General features: G+C 38.9%; 1 protein-coding gene across 2 annotated transcripts in view; it reads left to right on the top strand.

Annotated features, from left to right (window-relative positions):
* The window catches only part of CD109 (CD109 molecule), a 98,380-nt gene that overhangs the window by 32,144 nt on the left and 42,187 nt on the right, over positions 1-24,049 (top strand). The window contains exons 6-19 of one of the 2 annotated variants that reach the window (XM_067467790.1): positions 5,033-5,072; positions 6,418-6,502; positions 7,918-8,011; positions 13,528-13,657; positions 14,103-14,212; positions 14,470-14,715; positions 16,686-16,787; positions 16,887-16,949; positions 17,603-17,779; positions 19,492-19,644; positions 21,681-21,755; positions 22,066-22,129; positions 22,567-22,708; positions 23,753-23,867. In XM_067467790.1, coding sequence (XP_067323891.1) covers positions 5,033-5,072; positions 6,418-6,502; positions 7,918-8,011; positions 13,528-13,657; positions 14,103-14,212; positions 14,470-14,715; positions 16,686-16,787; positions 16,887-16,949; positions 17,603-17,779; positions 19,492-19,644; positions 21,681-21,755; positions 22,066-22,129; positions 22,567-22,708; positions 23,753-23,867 — 1,596 coding nt within the window. The remainder of the gene's footprint in view (positions 1-5,032; positions 5,073-6,417; positions 6,503-7,917; positions 8,012-13,527; positions 13,658-14,102; positions 14,213-14,469; positions 14,716-16,685; positions 16,788-16,886; positions 16,950-17,602; positions 17,780-19,491; positions 19,645-21,680; positions 21,756-22,065; positions 22,130-22,566; positions 22,709-23,752; positions 23,868-24,049) is intronic. The other variant, XM_067467794.1, reaches the window with a different exon arrangement.

Raw genomic sequence — 24,049 nt, 5'->3', positions numbered from 1 at the left:
GTGTGAGCAAGTTAAGGAGCAAACAAGAATTGAGCATCCAAGAATAACTTTGCATAAATTTTACAGCTTGGCAATTTAGCAGGCTCATGCATTCCCTGTTATAATCTGGTGGATTGTTTATGTTTAAATGGCTGTTGTCTTTGAACACAAGAGAAGTCATTAGGAAAAAAAATTCACATACTATTTATATAATGGGTGAACATATAAGTCCTTACGTTGTGTAAGAATGATCTCTTGGTGCTGCTGTAATAGTTTAACTTTGGATTCCTACTCTTCCTCCTTCCCTTCCTTCCTCCCTATATCTTAACTTTATTTGTTCAGCTGTTTATTTTTCATAGCTTTAGTGGGCTGACATGAGACCAGGCCCAATTCTAGGTGAGATGGAACCTGTGTTCTTCCATTTATTTTTCTTTATGAGGATACAGATAAGGAACCATTGGGTTTTGACCAACAGAGCCAGGCTCAGCTTGGGAGCTATATCACATGCCTCACTTCCAGATGGCATAGAAAGCACATGGTGGATCCATCCATATGGCTTCTACAGTGCCACCCCAGGATTGATCCTCAGCATAATGAAGGTGTTTGCAGCTTCCAGAATCCATAATGTTATGGGGAGCCAGGTTTAATGAATAAAGATGTGACCTTGTTTTCTCTAATTGTATTCTGGTCATGTTTTTGCCTCCTTGCCTTTCAAGATGGGTGTACTACTATTTATTACTGCATATATTCATGTATAAGTTAAGAGGATATTTTTGGGCTACAATGATGGATTTTGATATGTCCCATGGATAAGTTGAGGGTCATTCTATGCGGTGGGAAAACACCAGTGTCACCTCAGATGGCCAGCTGACCCTGGCTGCCACCACCATTTGATTTATTTACTATATGTATATCCCACTCTCTCACACCCCAAGGGGGACCCAGAGTGGCTTACAACATGGCAATATTCAATGCACAATATACAATCAAATATTCAATATACAATCAAATTAAAAACAATACATCATATATACAGTTACAAATAAAAACATATAAACACAGTAAAACTGTTAAAACCATAAAACCAAATCCAGGAGTCATAATTTGTGTTGATACAGATATGCTAATTCTATATTACACCACGTAATGCTGATCCAAATGCTTCATCCCATAACCAGGTTTTCACTTTTTCTGAAAACCAGGAGGGAGTGGGCCAGTCTGATTTCACTAGGGAGGGAGTTCCATAGCCAAGGGGCCACCACTGAGAAGGTCTTGTCTCTCGTCCCCACCAGTTGTGCTTGCGATGGGGATGGGACCGAGAGCAGGGCTTCCCCCGCAGATCTTAACTCTCTAACCAGTTCATAGAGAGAGATACATTCCAACAGGTAAGTTGAACTGGAGCCATTTTCCCACATAGGCATTAAAAAAAAACAGAAGTGGCACCATGGCAGAGAGCATAGAGGAGGTCTGTGCTTCTTTTAGATTATCTTGGGATGGACTAAAGCTCTTGCTTTTCCCCATTTTACTCAGAGAAGGATATTACTGTATTTTCTCTCTCTTGATAATAGTTAAGCTACAGTACTTACATTCATTTCTGGCTAAATTGACCCAGGACTTTTGGATTGGTTATTTGATGAAATGTTCTTGACATACATGAATATATAGGGTAAATATGCAGTTACATATGTACATCCACCAGCAGAGTTTATATATTGGAGACACTATCTGGATCTGGGGGAGTAACTATTGTTGGCAACAGTGCTTGTTTCAAGTATTCAGCCCTGTTATTTCATGGGACCAAGAGCTTCTGATACGACTTGATTCTCATTGGTGCTAAAGAATGGCTTTTCATATCACTTGCATGTGGCAGTGATGGCCTCAGGATTAGGATGCTTTAGCAGGTGGCCTGACCTGGAGCTCATTCGCACAACAGAATTATGATGTTGTTATTCCACTTTAACTGCCATTGTACCATCCTATGGAATCCTGGGATTTGTAGTTTGGTGAGGGAATAGAAAGCTCTGGATGAAATTTTGATGCACCAGAAGCTTTCTCCAAGGGACCAGAAGATGCAGCCTGAAGGGCCTCTGGTCAACCTGGGATGTCATGTTGCCACCACCCTAGCAAAATCTTAGCATTTGGGGATGATGTGGGGCTTCAATCCTGACAGAAACTGGGATATATAATTCCAGTTCCTCTCAGGACCTTTGGCACTACTGAAAGATGTCCATACATACTTTGTTTCCTTCCAAGCAAAGGAAGAAACTATTTCTCAAAGTGATCTATTTCACTGTTAAATAGCTCTTATAGTTAAAAAAAGTGATTACTACTATTTCAGTGAAATTATATTTCATGTAATATATATCCATTGGTTCATCTCTGGATCAGCAGAAAATAATTTTGCTCCATTTTCAACATCATTTCCTTTCAGATATTTAAAGATAGATATGAACCCTGGTTAGTATTTGTATGGAAGACCACCAACTAATACCTGTATGCTGTAGGCTATATTTCAGAGGAAGAAATTGGCAAACCATCTCTGAGTATTCCTTGATAACATTCATCAGCTTGTCAATATCCTTGAACTGTTGGAGAAAGCCAAATGTTTCATTCTTTATTACTTAGCAAAATAGCTGTGCTCAAATACATCATGCTCATGTAAACAAGCCTATAAGCAGGTTAATTTAGCTCTCAAGGGGCCCTTCCACACAGCCCTATATTCCAGAATATCAAGGCAGAAAATCCCACAATATCTGCTTTGAACTGGATTATCTGAGTCCACACTCAGATAATGTGGGATTCTCTGCCTTGATATTCTGGAATATATGGCTGTGTGGAAGGGTCCATATTCTAAAAGCAAAGGATTAAAGCACTGTCCTGTCATGCCTATGGGATGCTTTGGCATTCTTTTAAAATGTCAATTTGATGCCAATGGGAAGCCAACAAGCAGGATAGGATTCCAATAGAATCGCTGATTTGTGGGGGGTGGGGTGGGGTGGGGTGTAATTATTTTTATTGTGCATTTTTCTTGTGATATTTACAAAAATGGGTGGAAGAAAACAATTATGATCATAACGTGCTAAGGGTAAGGGGGAATAGGAGAAGTAGAGAGAGAGAGTGCGTCCGGAGGGAAAGGGAAAAGGGTATAGGGGAAAAAAAGTGTGGTATGTGCTTCCCAAAGTCCTCTGAGAGTGGTTGACTTTCAAATGCTTGGCTTACGCCGCTGTTCTATTTGATCTTCTCCTTGTCACTTCATTCCTTTTTGTTTTTCATAAGTTAGACAGATCTATCAATAGTGGAATTTCTGTAGTTTTGATGAAATCTTTGAAACCTGACCAGTCCATTTTCTTACGAAGATTGTTTAATCTTTGTGATCTTTGTTGAGAGGCATACTTCCCATGAAGATTGGCATTGCAAAAGGCTTCTATACATTAATTCATAAGTTACATTTAGTGCAAAATGCAAAATGTAAGTTACATTTAGCGCAAAAAACATACATTTTTCCGGAAAGCCCAAGTATTTTCTGTAGCTTTTTAGCATTAGTTACAACACCTTTAGTTTATTTTGTTTAGTGCTTTTCTTCCATGAGTGATGGATTCTCTTGAATGTTGTTCGCTTACACCATCTTTTCTTGCTAGAAACAATACAGTGGATTGAATAAAGACAATTTAAGCTTAGCAACTGTGGGTTTTTGTTTTGTTTTTTGCCTGTTTTCAAGAGTGTGTTTTCAGAAGCTGGATGCCAGAATGGAAGTTATTCTCAGTCTGAGCTCTGTTAGAAAAAACCCAGACACTGTCTGAGTCTTTGTGGAGTCAGCGCTTCTTTTTTCTCCACTAGACAAGTTGTATAACAAAACAATATTTTTGAATCAGAATGTGATCGACTTTGGATATGTATTTAATATTGGAGAAAATATGTAGGGAAAAGACTAGGATATTAGAAAGGGAACCCTTGTTCTGCTGATTCCCCCTTCTTTTTTGTGGCTCCTTGTGCACTCATCTAACTAGAGTGCTGTCAAAATGCCACACCTCTATTTTAAAAATATATATTTAATTGAAAAGGGCCCATTGTGCTCTCTAAGAGGCAAGGAGCAATTTTGACATGTTTCCACAAGCTGTTTTTGGCCAGGGTGTTTCTTACCCCCAGACTGGAAGTTTACTGTTTACTTCTGGTTTGAAAAAAAGGCCTCTTAGACCTAAAATAGCTCAGCCATTCCAAAATGGTAAAACTGTTCAGCATGGCCACAGGGGCCATTTTTTTGTTTGTTGTTTGTTGTTTATTCATTCAGTCACTTCTGACTCTTTGTGACTTCATGGACCAGCCCACGCCAGAGCTCCCTGTCGGTCATAACCACCCCCAGCTCCTTCAGAGTCAAGTCAGTCACTTCAAGGATACCATCCATCCATCTTGCCCTTGGACTGTCCCTCTTCCTTTTTCCTTCAATTTTCCCCAGCATCATTGTCTTCCCTAATCTTTCCGGTCTTCTCATGATGTGGCTAAAGTACTTCAACTTTCCCTCTAATATCCTTCCCTCCAATGAGCAGACAAGCTTTATTTCCTGAAGTAGGACTGGTTGGATTTTCTGACAGCCCAAGGCACTCTCAGAATTTTCCTCCAATACCACATTTTTTAGTTAAAGGCATTTTTTAGTTAATTTCCGAAAAGTAGAAGTAGATGGTAGGAAGAGGCACATCCCCTTGATATTTTTGGGGTCCATGTGTACTTATAAGATTTCAGAAAGTCTACCAACCCTGAAGTAACCTCAATTGACTATTTCTAAAGATTGGAAGTAATTAGTTGCAAGCAACACTTTTACCTATAGACCGAATTACTTTGCAGGGGAGGGGTTAATGAGGATGTCACAAAGTTACATTTAAAAAGTGAGGCAGTGGATAAGAGCAGAGATATTTGATTTGTGTAATTATTTATAGATACACACACACCATATAACATTGGGGGCATCTTGTCAGAAACCATTTTATGCCTCAGATAAAAATAAATAACACAGTTTATGCCTGTGTTTCATGCATTTTGTTTGTTTTTATTTCCATAGGACCAAGTACACCATCAGACATTTACTGTCATGGAATATGGTAAGTGACACCGGCATGCATATTTTGTCAAATATAGGCAGATGAAAATGGGGTATGTGGGTTGTATTATAATATCCTGCATCCCCATTTTTCAGTTAACATGCTCTCATTCTGCCACCTGATTACTTACATTTCAATTCAATCAATACATTTATTAATGCTCCGATCAATGGCCATATGCATTTACACAAACAGAAACAACATCTAACAAGCACCTATATAAAACACTGTAAAATCCAACAGTTAAAAGCAGGATGCAAACAGGATCTCAATTAGTCATTTCAGATTATTATTCTTGTGCTCATCAGCCTTGTGGCTGAGTTCTTCACATGTATCTTGTAAAGCTTGGCCCTGGTTTTGAAAAAATAATCAGGCAATTTATTTCTATACTGCATTTTCTCACAGTATATTACATACAGAGCATTTCACACAAACAAATATGCTTTCTGGAGTGGGTGTCCAGATTTTCTGCTGGGACTAGTCTGGCAGAACATCTGGGGACACTCCCCCTCCCCCAAAGCCCCCAAACCCCTTTGAAAAGTAAAGAAAACTTACCCGGCCTCCAGTACACTGTTGAAGCTGCTCTCCCAGTGCGTAGAAATGACATGCCAGGAGAGCGGGGGGTGGGAGGGAGGAGGAAAGGCACGGAATATCTAATTCATTCACTACAAACCAGGGCTTTCCTGGTTTGTAGCGAATTAATTCGGGATTGTCCAGGATGTCATCTGGACAGCCCCTTCTTTATTGCGGAAGTTACCACAATGGATTTGCCCCATGAGGCACTTTGAAGTAGCCCACTGTTAAGATGTAGAAGGCAAGCAATATATGGTAAACAACAGAAGCTTGGCAATAGAAAGAAAACTACTTAGTAGATCTCATGTTCTGAGCCAGGGAAAGGTCTCTTCAAATGAAAGGTACCTCATTCTCTTGGCTGTCTTTGGCCCCTTCCACACAGCTGAATAAAATCCCACATTATTTGCTTTGAACTGGAATGTATAACAGTGTGGATGCAGATAACCCAGGTCAAAGCAGATATTCTGGGTTATTCTTCCTTGATATTCTGGATTATATGGTTGTGTGGAAGTACCCTTTGTTTATTGAACATGGCTACTTAGCAACAACAGTTCATTTCAACACTCTCAGTGGCATATTTATTAAAAGATTCATATCCCTATCAAAAAGTTTCCATTTCTAGAATTCTTTGTGAAAATGAAAATGGTGTAAACCAGAATTCATATATGAAGGTAGTACAGACCAGGCCATAACATATATTGGTACTGAACCATTATGTATATGACCACCTTTGTGTAATTTTAATTATCAGTATACTATTTCTTTTTTGCAGTGTTACCAAAGTTTGAGGTCTTTCTAACAACACCACTATATTACTCCCCAAAAGCTATGAATTTCAATGGTACTGTCACAGCAAAGTAGGTAAAAATAAATGTTATGTCATTTGAGATTATATGTACTTGTAATATGCATGTAGACCTATAGCAACTATCAAGTTTTGTCCATTTTCTTTTGGTGGAGGGAATACTATAGAGATATGTTGAAAAAAACACACATTATTTTGAGATAGTTGGCAAAAAAATAAAGGTGAGAGTTTAGTTTACCATTCTGAAGATTTTTGGAAAATGACATTCATAACCTTTTGGAAAATGCCTTTTAGAGAAGAACCAAAAACCCTTCAGAGTATAATCTTCTCTTGTGGTATACAACCAGCTATAATTATGCTAGGCAATGGTTTCAGTTGTTAAACTGAATAACCTGTTATCTCTGATCTGTTAGGAAAACAGATTTTGCCAGTGCATAAAAAACAGCAGTGATTCTGAAGCATTTTTGGGTGCTCCAAAATATATCTACTCTCCCATAAAACAACTTGTTTTATATCATGCACTCAAGAGACAAAAATGAAATAGATTTTGATAAAAATAACATATTTGGTTTACTAATAACCTTCATATGTTCAGCATACATAGGAACAAAACGTATCGGTCCAGTTACAGATAGTTTGAGATAATTCTCTGTGACATCTGGCATGGGCATCTTTTAAATAACAAAACAGCTATCAACAGGTCACATAGACAAAAAGGAGAGAGAGAGAGCATGTGATCTTCAGTGGTCTGTCTGTCTGATCATGTGGTCTGCAGCCTCTTTTATAACTTCTCAGGAATCATAGAGTAAAGGAACCTGCATACCCAGAACATACATACAAACAGTAAGCAACAGGATCATAGATAAACAGATTACTAGAGAAGGCTTGAAGAAGGTTGATATTTCCAACAAAGATAGGGAGGAAAAGCTTCCCTATCTTATTTCTATTCAAAAAAGCTGTGCCAAGGGTGCATCCACACTGTAGAATTAATGCAGTTTGACACCACTGTAACTGCTATGGATCACTGCTATGGAATCCTGGAATTTATAGTTTTTTGAGGCACCAGCACTCTTTGTCAGAGAAGGGTAAAGACCTTATAAAACAACAATTTCCATGATTCCATAGCATTGAACTATGGTGATGTCAAACTTCATTAATTTTGCCGTGAAGATGCACCCCAGATGTGAGGGCAGTCTCTGTTCTGAATGGTCCTGTGTAGACCAGAATATATCAAGGGGCACTGCTGGTAAAAAAGTGTTTGCTACCACTAGTCGTCTTTGTAAGAAAAAGAATCCACCCGTGCTGGATATTCATTTCAGTGAACTTGCATGGTTTGAATTAGCTTCTACATTCTCTTCCTCAAAGAGAATGGTCCTTTCTGTTTTCCAGAGATAAAATGTATTGTCAGTATGTTCAAATGTAATATTGCTTTCAAAAACTGAAAGTGGATTTTTGTGGCCATTTCAGGTACACTTATGGAAAGCCAGTGAAAGGGAAACTGACTGTTACTTGCTTCTCAGTGTTCTATGGAAAGAAGAGAAATATCACTAAAATGCTGGAGGTAGGTGAGCGATGACCAGTGTATCATAGTCAAATCAATAGAGAAACTGAGTAGGAAGAGGCAGTATTTCCCCACACTCTTTTTTTGTTGCTCTGCTTCTTTCTTTCCCTTTGTCAGTTATTTTTCTTCAAGCCCATTCACAATAAACTTTTGCCAAAAAATTATGTTTATACTTCCTCCTGGGTTAATATGGGCCTGGTGTAATGACAGCCAGTTATCTGCTACCTTATCCTTGCTGTCAAGAGGGATGTAGACAGAAGTCATGATTATGTGTGCTTGTCATGAGCAGATCTTAGAGTTCAGTGGTTCTTAGAGCATGTCTGCATTGACTGTCACCCTTAGAAGGACACATAGGACCCGGAAGCCTCCTCAGAATACTTCCGCTCAGCTGCAGTTACACAATAGATTCCAAATTCTCACACAACTAGCACCTGACCAAGAAACACAACATATTGGGGAAGACCAGAATGGCTTAGATACTGATCAGTGGCTCATCCTTGATCAGTGTGCGGGGGATAGCCCTGACTGGGACAACACTTCACAACATTCACACTTGCACAATCCTGCAGGTGTACCATCCCCAACCATAGACCAGGAGCAACAGGAACACATGCAGGAGAACCATAGGCTCTTGGACGAATCTCAATGGATTGTCCTTGACGAATGCACCGGGGATGTCGAGGAGGAGGACAACACTTTTCACCTACACAATTCACACCAACAGGATCACTTTTCTGGAGACCTACACACTACATTGCACAAAAGGGGCCCTGTCATTCCTGAAAGTAAACAGGTCTTGGTAGTAGGCGACTCCCTCCTTAGAGGAACGGAAGCTGTCATTTCCAGACCAGATGGGATGGCTCGAGAAATATGCTGCCTACCGGGGGCAAAAATACACCATATCACTCAGAGGCTCACCAGGCTCCTCAAGCCCTATCACCGTCCTCCCCTCATGTTGATTCATGTAGGAACCAATGATACTGCAAGGCATACGTTTCAAAAGATCACAAAGGATTTTCGAGCTCTAGGAGCAATGCTAAAAGAATGTAATGTACAGGTGGTCTTTTCATCCCTCCTCCCTGTTGTAAGACACGGACCCACAAGAGCCAGAAAAATAGTACAGGTCAATGACTGGCTTAGAAAATGGTGTCAGGAGGAACGCTTTGGCTTCCTCGACCATGGCCTGCTTTTCCAGGAGGATGGCCTACTGGCAAGGGATGGGGTGCATCTCACACAAGTAGGAAAACACCTTTTTGCTCACAGACTCGCAAACCTCATTAGACGCACTTTAAACTAGGTCCACCGGGGGAGGGGGACAACAGCCTTGCGAACACTACTTTACCCATAATGTCTGGGAATCGCCAGAAGGCTAAACGGAGGGCTGCACAAACACAACAAGGACCAAGTACCAAAAGCACAATAATCCCAATTAAACAGCTCAAGGGAAGATCCCAGGGGCTCACATATCTTTACACTAATGCACAGAGCATGGGAAATAAACAAGACGAACTCCAACTTCTAGCACAACACCACAAATATGATATCATAGCCATCACTGAAACCTGGTGGGATGACTCCTATCGCTGGAATGTAGATATCGAGGGGTATAACCTCTTTCACAGAAACCGAACAAAGGGGAGAGGAGGCGGAGTAGCCTTATATGTCAAAAACTCTTATGCTGCAGAAGAAATTCAAGACAGCAATCTGGGAAACCAGCTTGAAATCATCTGGATAAGAATCAAGGGAACTGGGACTCAAAAAGATGTCGTTGTAGGCGTCTACTACAGACCCCCAAGCCAGGAGGAAGATCTTGATGAAGTCTTCTGCCAACAGTTGACCAAACAGGCACAGAAAAGAGATGTAGTAGTCATGGGCGATTTCAACTATCCCAATATTTGCTGGAAAACAAACTCGGCCAAGAGTACAAGGTCCAACAAATTCCTCGCTTGCCTTGCAGACAATTTCATGGTCCAGAAGGTAGAAGAGGCAACAAGGGGATTGGCTACTCTTGATCTCATCCTAACAAATGCGGAGGACCTGATCGAGGCGGTCGAAGTGGTAGGATCCTTAGGGGCAAGTGACCATGTGCTCCTGCAATTTGAGGTACAAAGGAAGGCCGAAACTAAGACAAGTCAAACCCGCATTTTGGACTTTAGGAGAGCTGATTTCCAAAAAATGAAGGAAACGCTGAGCAGCATTCCGTGGACACAGATACTAAAAGACAAGGGAGCTACGGATGGATGGGAATTTCTCAAGAGTGAAATACTCAAGGCGCAATTGCAAACCGTGCCAACAAAGAGAAAAAATAGGACAAGTGCAAAGAAGCCAGAATGGATGTCCAAAGAACTTCTAACTGTGCTAAGACACAAAAGGGACATGCACAAGAAGTGGAAAAAGGGAGAAATCACCAAAGAAGAATTCAAACAAATAGCCAACACCTGTAGGGAAAAGGTCCGCAAGGCTAAAGCAAAAAACGAGCTCAGACTTGCCAGGGACATTAAAAACAATAAAAAGGGCTTCTATTCTTATGTCAGTAGAAAAAGGAAAAACAAGGAGGCGATAGGACCTCTTCGAGGAGATGATGGGGCAATGCTGACAGGGGATAGGGAAAAGGCAGAACTACTTAATGCCTTCTTTGCCTCGGTCTTCTCACAAAAAGAGAGTCTTCAACCTCAGCAAGATGGAGTGGATGAGGGATTGGAGGACATCCAACCCCAAATTGGGAAAGAAGTCGTCCAGGAATACCTGGCCGCTCTTAATGAGTTCAAGTCCCCAGGGCCAGATCAACTACACCCCAGAGTATTGAAGGAACTAGCGGAAGTCATTTCGGAACCATTGGCAACCATCTTTGAGAGTTCTTGGAGAACGGGAGAAGTTCCAGCAGATTGGAGGAGGGCCAATGTGGTCCCAATCTTCAAGAAGGGAAAAAAGGACGACCCAAACAACTACCGTCCGGTCAGTCTCACGTCGATACCGGGCAAGATTCTGGAAAAGATTTTTAAGGAAGCGGTCTGCAAACACTTAGAAGCAAATGCAGTCATCGCTAATAGTCAACATGGATTTATCAAAAACAAGTCATGCCAGACTAATCTGATCTCTTTCTTCGATAGAGCTACAAGCTGGGTAGATGCGGGGAATGCCGTGGATGTAGCGTACCTGGATTTCAGTAAAGCCTTCGACAAGGTCCCCCATGACCTTCTGGCAAGGAAACTAGTCCAATGTGGGCTAGGCAAAACTACGGTGAGGTGGATCTGTAATTGGTTAAGTGGACGAACACAGAGAGTGCTCACTAATGCTTCCTCTTCATCTTGGAAAGAAGTGACGAGCGGAGTGCCGCAGGGTTCCGTCCTGGGCCCGGTCCTGTTCAACATCTTTATTAATGACTTAGATGAAGGGCTAGAAGGCATGATCATCAAGTTTGCAGACGACACCAAATTGGGAGGGATAGCCAATAGTCCAGAGGACAGGAGCAGAATTCAAAACGATCTTGACAGATTAGAGAGATGGGCCAAAACTAACAAAATGAAGTTCAACAGTGACAAATGCAAGATACTCCACTTTGGCAGAAAAAATGAAATGCAAAGATACAGAATGGGTGACGCCTGGCTCGAGAGCAGTACGTGTGAAAAAGATCTTGGAGTCCTCGTGGACAACAAGTTAAACATGAGCCAACAATGTGATGTGGCGGCAAAAAAAGCCAATGGGATTTTGGCCTGCATCAATAGGAGCATAGTGTCTAGATCTAAGGAAGTAATGCTACCCCTCTATTCTGCTTTGGTTAGACCACATCTGGAATATTGTGTCCAATTCTGGGCACCACAATTCAAGAGAGATATTGACAAGCTGGAATGTGTCCAGAGGAGGGCGACTAAAATGATCAAGGGTCTGGAGAACAAGCCCTATGAGGAGCGGCTTAGGGAACTGGGCATGTTTAGCCTGAAGAAGAGAAGGCTGAGAGGAGATATGATAGCCATGTATAAATATGTGAGAGGAAGCCACAGGGAGGAGGGAGCAAGCTTGTTTTCTGCTTCCTTGGAGACTAGGACGCGGAACAATGGCTTCAAACTACAAGAGAGGAGATTCCATCTGAACATTAGGAAGAACTTCCTGACTGTGAGAGCTGTTCAGCAGTGGAACTCTCTGCCCCGGAGTGTGGTGGAGGCTCCTTCTTTGGAAGCTTTTAAGCAGAGGCTGGATGGCCATTTGTCAGGGGTGATTTGAATGCAATATTCCTGCTTCTTGGCAGGGGGTTGGACTGGATGGCCCATGAGGTCTCTTCCAACTCTTTGATTCTATGATTCTATGATTCTATGATTCTATGACTACAAACTCTGAATCGGGCCCAGCCTACTCGTGGGATCGCATCTCCTCCAGTCAGGGATGGGTTGGTTCTCATCTTGAATTGGTCCTGCTGTAGTACAGTATTACACACAGGCTAGTGCTTCTGCACAAGAAAAAGAGGATGTTGCTTATCTTTTGCTTCCTTTGTTGCAGCAGGGGTGATCATGGACCTCTAGAGAGCTTCTGGCCATTGCTAGGCACCTTTATTGACCCCATCAAAGGTGTCCGTTAGGACTTGTTTATTTATTTATTTACTTACTGCATTTATATACTTCTTTTCTCACTCCTGGGTGGAGTAATGGCTCAAGTAATGGCAAGATTCAATGCCAACATAGATACAAAACCAAAGTATAATAACTTGGAGACAGAAAGGGGAGTTTCTCCCTTCTTTCTGCAAGTCATATGGGTATTTTTGCTGACAAAGATTCACGGTGACAACCAGAAGCTCTTTGGAGCTCCATGGCCACGATGACAAGGGATGCAAAAGGCAAGGGTGATCATCCAATAAGGCAGAACTGGGGTTGGCCTCAACTGGACAATCAGAACTCTATTTCCACCGCTACAATTTAGGAGCAGAGATGTGTGAACACCCCAGCAGAATTTGGAGTCTGTCTAAGGCAGCAATGCCTAGATTTAGGTGTTCGTGTAGATGGGTCCTTAACTTCTGATTCTCCAGGTGTTTTGGACTTCAACTCTTTGAATTTGACTGAAGCTTCTCGGAGTTGAACCATCTGGAGTACAGAAGAAATGCTGTCCTACTTGCTTAGGCTAGTGTACAGGCTTCATGTGGAAATATTTATGGGTTTGGGAAGCTCTCCTTGGTCTGTTATTGTGTAAGCAGTCTCCTGTGATTAGTGTGATTAACATCCCTGCAGTTTCTTCTGTTGACTGGAATTTAACCTGAATAGCAATGTGACATCTGATATCAACAATATTTGCTGAGGGCTGAAATTTTGACAGAATGCTCCTGACACCACATTAGTGAAATGTAATGACAAAAACAAATGCACCCTGTGCTGATCATTAATTAATGAATAGTATTTGTATCCTACCCCATATCAGCTTACAATAAAATCATTGGGAAGAATTTAAAATGTAAGCGTAATTCTGACTGATTTTTTCCAAAAACATTTTAAAAGAGAAATGCCAACTGATAAACCTTTTCTTGATTTCAGTTTAGTGGATCTGTGAACTTTACACTTGACAGTCTGGAGATGAAGAACATAACATATGCAGATTGGGATCCCCATGCTTTCCACCAGATGCCCATAGAGATCACAGCTGTGGTTACAGAAACACTTACAGGTTATGTTGCTTCATTTTTGCTTTCCTTTGAGGAAAAAGGCAAGGAGCATTGGGAAATTGAGAACTGGTTCCATGGAAAGTAAAGCATTTTTATGCGAGTTAGGCTCTGTGGATCATTATATTGACCATTTCTCCTGAGAGGAATATTTAAAATTTGTTCTTTTTGCTCATACTTATTATTGTTTATCTATAAAATCAGTTCACAACAATGTTCACAAACATAAATAATTCTTTGTGTTAAATGGTGAACATCTGGAATACCTGAGGAAACAGTTTAGTATGATGAGTGAGTACATATTTAGTGTTATCCGTTTCAAAATTAGCAACAATTAGCAACAATTTTAAAGAGTTGACAGCTGGAATTTTGACAATTATGAATTGTTCAAGAATTATTGGAAATGAATGACTATGAACTTTACAAAAATACTTTTAAATATTCTAACAGGAATCAGCCAAAATGCAAGTGCTACTGCATTTCCAAAGCATCATGATTACTCCTTAGAGTTTGTTGAGTTTCCAAGAGTTCTCAAGCCTTCTCTAACTTTCATTGCTATGGTGAGTTATTGTACTTTGTGTGAACGGTATTTTTGTAGAACACAGAAAAATAGTATGAAGTATGAAGAAAGTTAGATTAAAAAAAGTCTGAAGCTGTCTTACACCAAACTTTGATCATTGTAAGATGTAAAAATTGTAAGATGGCATTTCAGTTTCAGAATCAAAACATAAGCATTACTGTTGTTTTAAAAAAGAGTTTTCACTGTAGTTTGGAAAGTTTGGGTTGATTCATCACCATGTCTTTGAATGATTTTCAGCTGAAAATAACAAGATTTGACAACAAGCCACTTACACACGATGAAAGGATGAATAATGTAATGGTCTCTTTTGAACCTTCCAAAAATGTTGGCTTTTTCCAAAGAATTTACTACATGTACGATGACGACGACAATGAATCACAGACAAATGAAACAGCGCAGAACCTGAGTTACCCTGTTCCAGAAGACGGAATTATTCAAATTGAATTTCCAATTCAGGAAAATACAACAAGATTGAATATTAAGGTATATTTTTCTGGTTGTTTTGTTTCAAACCACACCGCTATCTACCCTGCTGCTATATATACTGTAGTATATCTGAAGGACAACATATTGGAGACACTTGCCTTAAGTAGCAGATAAAAATAATCTTAGTATGGAAACTGTCTTATTGTTTTCATGTTAAACAGTCTTAATGTTCAGAGTGCTTAAAATTCATCTTAGCAATTCTTTCAAGTACTCTGCTCAGCAAGCCTCTGTTAGTATTAGAACAGATGAGGATGAGATTGAAAGTTTCTAACCTCACCTGCTCTCATATAAAGAATTTTCTATTAAATACAAAGTCAAGGAATGGTGGTTTATTGTAACTATAGTTTGATATTTTGGTTTTTTCAGCTAATGAGTTAGAATAAACCACAGCTCCTTATATCAGTGCATGATGCAAAACTGTTGTTCTGTGCAAAAGAAGAGATGAGTAGAGGGAGAGTAGTGAAGGCTCATTATAATAATCTATTCCCCTGCTTCTTAAACCATAGGGCCTGACGCCAGATGGGGTCCCCTTTGTTCTATGTTGAGGCCCTAAAATATTGGCAACAGCAAAAGTTTTCTGAATCTCACCTAGTAACTGTTTTAAACATTACAAGAATCTGTTGTGTAGTGTTTACAACTTTGCAGAAGATGCTTCAACTGTACTTCATAAAAAGGAAAATCAGCCTGTTTGGCAAGCTTTGCAAATACTGGTTTATCAGTAAATGTTTGATTTTTATAATTATTTTAAATGCCTGTATATTTGGGGTTACGTAAACATTTCTTGGCAATAATAATAATAATAATAATAATAATAATAATAATAATAATCTTTATTTATACCCTGCCACCATCTCCCTGAAGGGGACTCGGGGTGGCTAACATGAGGCCAAGCCCAAATTACAATACAGCAAAATAAAATACAAACAAACAAATAATAACATCAAAATAAAAATGCATAAAATAACAGAATATACAATAAACAAGCACAAAATAACATTGTGGAGGAATAAAAAGCATAATGGGTGGGCCAAATGTACAGAATAAAATTGATAAAACCCTGAGTGAGATAAGTAAATTGAGTGGTATGTGTCTGAGGGGAGAACTCAGAAGGGGCAAGGGTGGTAAATGGAAAGGTTTAAGAAGTCCTGGTCTAGACCATAGTTTGAGTAATTGTGTGAATGAAGCAAATGTTCCCACTTGTAATGTTAGCAATTGTAAAAAGGAAAAAAAATCAGCTTACTTTGATTTCTGTGTGAGAGAAGAAAGAAAATTAACAGCACTGTAATTCTGTTTGAAGGAATGACTAGAGAACAACTTGAAATTAATTACAGTATTTCATGAACACAGCACTTCCTACACAACTCCCTTTTTGTGTTCTAATATAGTGCAACTTTTTGGCTCAAATGTCACATTTCAGCTTTATATTTTCTAAAACGAATTTGTCTTTTGATGGACTTAAAAAAAGTCAAAAATTATACTACAGGCAATCCCCGAGTTACAAACATCTAATTTACAAATGACTCATAGTTAAGAACAGTGTTGAGACAACAGGAAGTGAGAAATATCTACCTCTCAGAAGGGAAATTCACTCCTGGAAGAATTACTATGGCGAAAAGATGTCTCCGTTGAACATTTATCCCCAGTCTTTGATTCCACAACAAGTCACATATTACAAAATCAAATTCTCACATGAACAAAAAGTGAGGTGAAATCTTGTGAACAAGGGCACAGACTACCCTTCCCTATGCTATCCAAAGTGTGTGTGTGTGCACATGTGTGTGTGGCTGGAGTTACATTTAAATATGTACCTGTTTTGACTTACATACAAATTCAACTTTAAAATAAATCTACAGAACCTATCTTGTCCATAACTTGAGGACTGCCTGTATTTTGACAGTGTTCTAGAATATTTTTCGCTTTACTCATGATTTCTTTGGATTCTTTTTCATTTCTGCTTTTTTTTACAGGCCAAATTTCTGGAAAGCCAAACTTCTATAGCCATACATGACACCTTCTACTCTGCCAGCATGACTTACCTTCAGATTAAAAAAGCAAGTCAAGATGTAAAGGTAACTTGCATTTTTCATAATTGTTTCAACCTTAAAGACAAATGTAATACACGATTATCATGATGGGCATGCTGATTCACTTCATGTTCTTTTTCTTAGGCTGGAGCACCCTTGGAATTGAATGTCCAGAGCAACAAACCATTGAAAGAGATCAGCTATATGGTAATTGTATTTTTTTATGTCATTAGTATGGTGGAGAGAATGGAAGTGGTCGGTGCTTCTTTTAGGTTCTGTTGGTATGAACTAATCTCTTATATGTCACTCTTCTACTGAGTCAAGGAAATGGTTCCTTTTTGATAAGAGTTATGGTGCAGTACTTACATTGGCCTGTGGATAAGTTAACCCAGGTTTTGGGGATCAACATTTTAACTAAAATTTCTAGACTTATATGTAAGGGCATTCAGCAGTCTGTAAGCAGAGGGTATTTTTATAGTCCATAATAATCATTCGGGTACTATTAAGACACAGAATATAAAGATTTTTAAAATACTTGTTGATGGAGGTTAAGGAAAAGTAAAGGTGTGTGATTTACAATATTTTTAGATGTTGCTGTCATCTATTTATTTTTTTACTTCACTAGTATACCGCTTTTCTCACCCCAGTGAGGGACTCAAAGCGGTTTCCAACTTATTTATTGCCAAAATTTAATGCCTCACATAGATATAAAACCTAATATAGAGCAACCATAACATATAACTATCAATTAGATCATAAAAACATATCAATGTTTAGACAATAAAAACGTGGAGTTAAAAACTTATTAAAATAAATGTTAAAATCACGTAATCTAACTTACTTATCTTCCATCTACTCAGGTGGTATCTAAAGAACAAATTGTGGCTGCAGGTAAAAAGAAGTCTACAACATTTACTTTAACCCCAGAAAATTCCTGGGCTCCTTCAGCATGCATAATTGCCTACCATGTGGATGATAATGGGGAAGTAATAAACGATGTCCTCAGGTTTCCTGTTCAGCCAGACTTCAAAAATAAGGTAGGTGTGTTTTTGAATTGAATCCAAGGGGGAATTATATAAATAGGTGGAGTCAGTGTGATTTAGAGGTTTTCGTTTTGGACTAAGACTTTATAATAGGAATAGGTGGTGGATGGGAAGGGCCATCCCATGTCCCCAGGCTGATCGAGCTTGGGAAATACTTAATGGTCATATAAATTGTTGTGGAGCAGCCAGCGACTTTTGTTAATGCAGTTCAAGGTTGTGCTAAGCAATCTTGGTTTGCATTAACTCGTATCAGCTCTGCGTCATATGGCTGCCATGGAGCAAATTTGTCCCCTTCCACTTTGGAGTAAAGGGTCCATGACCAGGAGATACATTTAATCTTAGGGGACTTTTTTTGGTCAGGAGTGACTTGAGAAACTGCAAGTCACTTCTAGTGTGAGAGAATTGGCCATCTGCAAGGACATTGTCCATGGGATGCCCAGATGTTTGATGTTTTACTATCCTGTGGTAGGCTTCTCTCATGTCCCCACATGAGAAGCTAGAGCTGTGATGGGAGCTCATCCTGCTCCCCGAATTCGAACCGCCAACCTGTTGGTCAGCAGTCCTGTTGGCACAAGGGTTTAACCCATTGTGGTAATGGGGGCTCTGACCTTAGGGAGATGGCAGTGAGAAATCCCCCCTGCACAGGTCTTGGTAAGCAAACCACAGGGTAGGTTACAGAAATTGGAAACAATTTGAAGACACAAGACAACAAAATAAATTATGCTTTTAGATTTCCATGTTGAGCTAGTTCTTAAAAATCAGGTAAGTGTATAACACTTTGATTTGCACTGAAGTCAACTAAGTGCTAGCTGGTAGTGGCTTTCTGCATGTACCAGCAAAGGATGCTGAAGACAAGATGGATTATTGCTGGTGTTTGACAGTTTGACAAATCATGGATTATTTATGTGTTGGCAGAAATTAAAACTTCAGTATTTTAGGGGAAAGTGATTGTTTTATTTATGTTTGAAAGAATATGTAAAACATATGGTGGCTTCAATCCATATGACTAAAGAATGTATTGATTTACTAAGTTCTCACTGAGTCTACTCTAATCAAGACTAACATTTGGGTTTAGCAAATTTTGTGTATGAGACATATTCCATTAGATATAAATAAGGATATGAATTATTTCCTAATTATTTGGCGTCCTGAATTGTATTCAGAACGCCAAAGTCCCAATTCTTGCATTTCTGAGATACTGCCATGATCTATCAAGCTGTTTGCATCAGCAATAGATTCCATTTGATTTAGTGGTCTACTTTAGTGAGATTAATTAGCCTTTTCATCAGTGCTGCAGTTTATAAGGTGTTCCATGAGCAATAATTCCACAGGTTGTATATGAACTAAAACAATCATATGCATTTAAAACATTACACTGTATAAGGTTTATATGTAGCAAACAATAACTACAAAAGTAAACATGTTACTTTAAAACAAGAGCAAAAGAATAAAACATAGTTGCAACACAAGAATTTGAACTGAGAGCAAAATTGAAAGTTAAAGTCATGTTAACACACAACATAATAAAAGTTTTAAAGCCTTTGAAAGTTAAGATCTTTTTAGGTGTTGATTTCCTTCCTTTCTGGACCAGTCCAGATTCTCAGTTGCATCAAACCAAATACAAGGATAAATATCTGAATGAAAATAGTGACTTCTTTTTAAATCTGAAAATTTATAATCGAAACCAATATGTTTTATCTTCCTAGATTAAAATGCATTGGAGTAAAAACAAAGCTAGACCTTCGGAGGATGTCACTCTTAAAATCAGTGTCACTGAACCCAAAACAACAATCGGACTTCTTGTTGTTGACAAAAGTACAAAGCTGCTGGGGAAAAGAAGTGATATCACAGAGGATGCTGTAAGTTTTTACTAAGTTTTATTTTTGTCAATGTTGTTAAGTGTTTTTTTTTAAACTGAGTAGGTTTATAAATAAGCTGCCAGATTTGCTTGGAGTCTTGTTGTTAAAGTTTTACAAATATCAAAACCAAGCATTGGATTGCTAATGTTATAGACCAGAATTTTGGTCCACTGAGTGTTTTGAACTTCATTTCCCAGAAGTTTCAGCCAGCTTTACCAATAGTTATGAATTCTTGGAGCTGAAGTTCAAAACACCTGGAGGATCAACATTTAGGAACCTGTCCTAAGCTGTTTGTAGCAGAATTAGAATCTCCTGCTCTCAGTTTTGCAATCTAACACAGAAGGAAGATATTGAATGAGCTGGGAAAAAATGAACAATTGGGTATTACTTCTGAATTACAAAGTTCTCATAATGTTGTAGGCTGTATTTCAGAGGAAGAAATGGGCAAAATCACCTCTTGAGTATTCCTTGCCTAAGAAAACCATATGAAATTCATAGGACCACCATAAGGTGACACTGACTTAAAGGACACATACATACACAGTGACCAGCAGGAGCACTTCAAAATAAAAAGGAGCCAAAAGATACTCCAGACCTAACATTATGCTTCTCCTCTCTGCCTATTCTGAATCCTGATGGAATGGCTGCTGTCAGATGATATCTGAGTTGTGATGGTAGTCCTCCCTGGCCTATATGTACCCTGTATGGTAGAGGCTGACAGATTGGTTGCTTACAGGTGACAGTTAATGGAGTGGGAAGCCTGATGTATATAAATAATACTTTCTTCAGAAAAAATACAATTGAATTTTGTGCAGAATAAGTCCCAAATGGTGAATAATACCATATATACTCATGTATATGTCAACCTCATGTATCAGTTGGGGGGGGGGCAAAATTATGGATTTTGATATGATCCATAGATAAGTTGAAAGTCATTCCTCTTAGAGGGGAATGTACCAGTGCTGCCTCAAGCAGTCAGCTGCCCCTACCACTTCCCCACTTAGGCACTCAAAATGCCAGAAACAATGTCATGGGAGGGAGTAAAGGGGTTTGGTACTTCTTTTGGTTCTTTTGGGACAAGTTAAACTCTTCCACTATTCAGAGACTAGGATGATTCTTTTTTTGGATCGGATTTAAGGTACAGTACTCACAGTGACCCATGGATAAATCAAACCAGATCTGTGAGGTTTTTTTTTTAAACTAAAATTTCTAGACTTATATGTGAGTATAATGAGTTATAAACATCAGACTTACAAATGACTCATATTTAGGAATGTGGGTAAGACATCAGGAAGTGAAAGAAATCTCCCCTTCAGAAGGGAAAATCACTCCTGGAAGAATTATCATGGAGAAAAGGTGTCGCCGCTGAAGATTTATCACCAATTCTTGTTTCCACAACAAGCCATTTTTTTTTCAAAATCCAATTATCACAGGCAGAGAAAATGAGGTGAAATATTCTAAACAGGGGCACAGATAACAAAACAAATACCGCAGGGATGTTAACTCTTCCCTATGCTATCTAAAGCAAATATATAAGGCCGGAGTTACATTTAAAAATGTATATATCCGACTTACATCGAAATTCAGCTTAAGAACAAACCTACAGAACCTATTTTGTTTGTTACCTGGGGACTGTCTGTATAAGATACTTGAAAATGCCAGTTTTTGAAGACTTTAACTGCAGGAGAATTTGACTACAATTCCTTGTTGCTTTCTTTGAAGATTAAATTAGTGAACATTTACAATCATATGGTGCCCTCACTCTCCTAATCTTACTCTGCTGTATATATAGGATTTCAAACAATATATATATATATATATATTCAATCATTTGCTGATCTTGTCATGTTTAAACTTCATGTGACTGAGGTTTCTGTATTTTGATTTTCTTGACCGTTAGTTATCACTTTGCTATTCCCACAAATAAAGAACTTACTAAGAAGTATACGTTTTGTTAAAGTGAGATATGTGGAACTACGTTTATTCTGATTACTGGAGCTTTCCCAATTCAAAATATTTATTTTAATCAATTTTAGATCCTCCATGAGCTGAGTTTATATAATACAGCACTCCATTATGGGGAAGCCAGAAATGCCTACAGTGTCTTTCAGGTAATATTTTAAAATAGGAATATCAATTTTCTCTTCCTAAGTTTAGTATTTGAATGAAAACAAATGGTGTAGGAGATATAAAGTTTACAGTGATAATCACTAAGTCAATTGATGCCATATTCACATGTGTAATTATTAGATTCTTAGAGGAGGAAATCCATTTCTGTTAGAATTGGAGTCATTTCCCGTCTATTAGTGAAACTTTTCTTTTATGTATGAATGTGTAAATGTATTTTAAAAACAGTAACATGTTTTCCTGTGTTGTGTGTGAAATTTGAAATTTAACTGTCTTTTCATACATTGTGCTCAGAAATGCAATCTCTGGGTATTGACGGATGCCAGCCTTCCAGAACATATTGGAGACTATGATTTCTGTAAGTACAAACTAATCAAGTAACCAATACCTAAGCTGTGTATGAGATACATATAGATGGACCATAATGGAAATAATAGAGACTGATATAATTAATGCTGCAGTATATTAATATAATTGTGCAAATCATAGAATCATAGAGTTGGAAGAGACCTCTTGGGCCATCCAGTCCAACCCCCTGCCAAGAATGATTGGAGTTGAATTTGGGATTCAGTTTTATATATTGTATTTCTTTAATTCTAAGATGCACTTTTTCCTATATAAACATCTCTAAAAGTGTGTGTGTGTGTGTGTGTCTTAGAATCACAAGTGTATCTTACGTATTTCTGTTGTTGCTGGCACTCAAATTAGGGTGCATTTTACAATTGGTGGTGCCTTACAGTGGAACAAATATAGTATATATTTTGAAAAACCTCACAATACTTTTTCTTCTTCCAGTAGATAGTGAAAGTGTAGATTATGCTCTTTATGATGATGTTCACCATCATTTGGAGACCTCAGCTATGCCTGTGGATTTTGGTAATCCCTATGTAAGGACAAATTTTCCAGAGACATGGATTTGGCGTGAAATCATGACAAGGTAAAACCTAATAGGAAAGTGGAGATGTGCTACAGTGCGTACGCTGAGTGCAGAAATGCCCAGGGTTTTAAAATACGGTTATGCACGGGTGCTGTAAACACCAGTGCACTGCATGGAAATCTTTCAAAGTTTCATGTTTTCTACATTCCTGGGATATAATAGGCTCAATTGAAGCTCATTTCTCAGCCAAACTCAGATTTTCTCTTGACTTTATAAAACAGTTTTTCGTGTTTACTTATTATTTGGCTGTCAAATTTTGGCATTGTATTGATTTTTAAAAAATATGGAGAGTATTGGGAGATATAAAACAAAGGCCATGGAACCACAGCTTTTATGTCCTTATTCCTGCACTAAACAGACCTAATGGGGTATTAGACCTGTGGGGACTCACTACCAGGTAGTCCTGGGACTATCCCAGGGTGAGTCCCCATTGCTATTTCGCACCTTTTGATCTCCTTAGAGCCACCCAAGACCAAAATCTACCCCTGAAAATAAAGTAAAAAGTACCTGGCTGCCATAAGTTCTCTCCTCATGCCCTCATGGTGTGAGGAGGAGTCGAGGAGAGACTTTCCACCTTGCCCCCCCCCCCCCCCCCCGTGGTGCACCATTTCATTGTGCCAGGAAGGCATAGGGAGGGAACTTATGGTGGCCAGATACTTTTTACTTTACTTTTAGGGGTGAATTGGGGGGCTTCGAGGTGGTTGCATGCCATTCCAATTAAAATTGGGATGGCATGTAGCTACATCACCCCCAGATTTTTTGTGCGGCGCTTTGGTGCTTATTTTAGCCTTGTCTAGAAGCACCCTAAAATGGAAAGTTTGTAGCTGGTTTAGGCACTCCTATTTGTGTCACGAAACACAAACACTGAAAGCCTGTAAAAAAGGTGAAAGCTTAAAACGTCTTTGTACTTTTGTAAATCTTCCCACAGACTATTCACCAATTTTAACAAAATCCATTGTTTGACCAGAAATATTTGCCTAGACTGATGATCCTTGATCAATGTTTAATTAAGAAAAACACTTCCTGTCTCCTTTCCAACTTTAGATCTACTGAAACGACTGTGAATGTAACTGTTCCCGATACCATTACTTCCTGGGTAGCCAGTGCATTTATAATCTCTGAAAACCTTGGATTTGGTGTTATTAAAATGCCCATTGAGGTAAGATACCACTAGTCTAATTCCAGCATTATGATTTGTTTTCAGAATTGTAGAAATGCTTTAAATTCAGTGATTTATAGTGACCATGGTACTCAGAACAAACCTTACCTGCAAATCCATAGTATTCTTATGCCATTGCAGTTCTCTGCCTCTCACTTCTTTTCATTTAAAGATGCTACCTT

This window comes from Anolis sagrei, chromosome 1 (genome assembly GCF_037176765.1).
Source record: "Anolis sagrei isolate rAnoSag1 chromosome 1, rAnoSag1.mat, whole genome shotgun sequence".
Classification (NCBI taxonomy): domain Eukaryota; kingdom Metazoa; phylum Chordata; class Lepidosauria; order Squamata; family Dactyloidae; genus Anolis; species Anolis sagrei.
The sequence above is the reverse complement of the archived record's forward strand: the minus strand, read 5'-3'. Positions and strand labels throughout refer to the sequence as shown.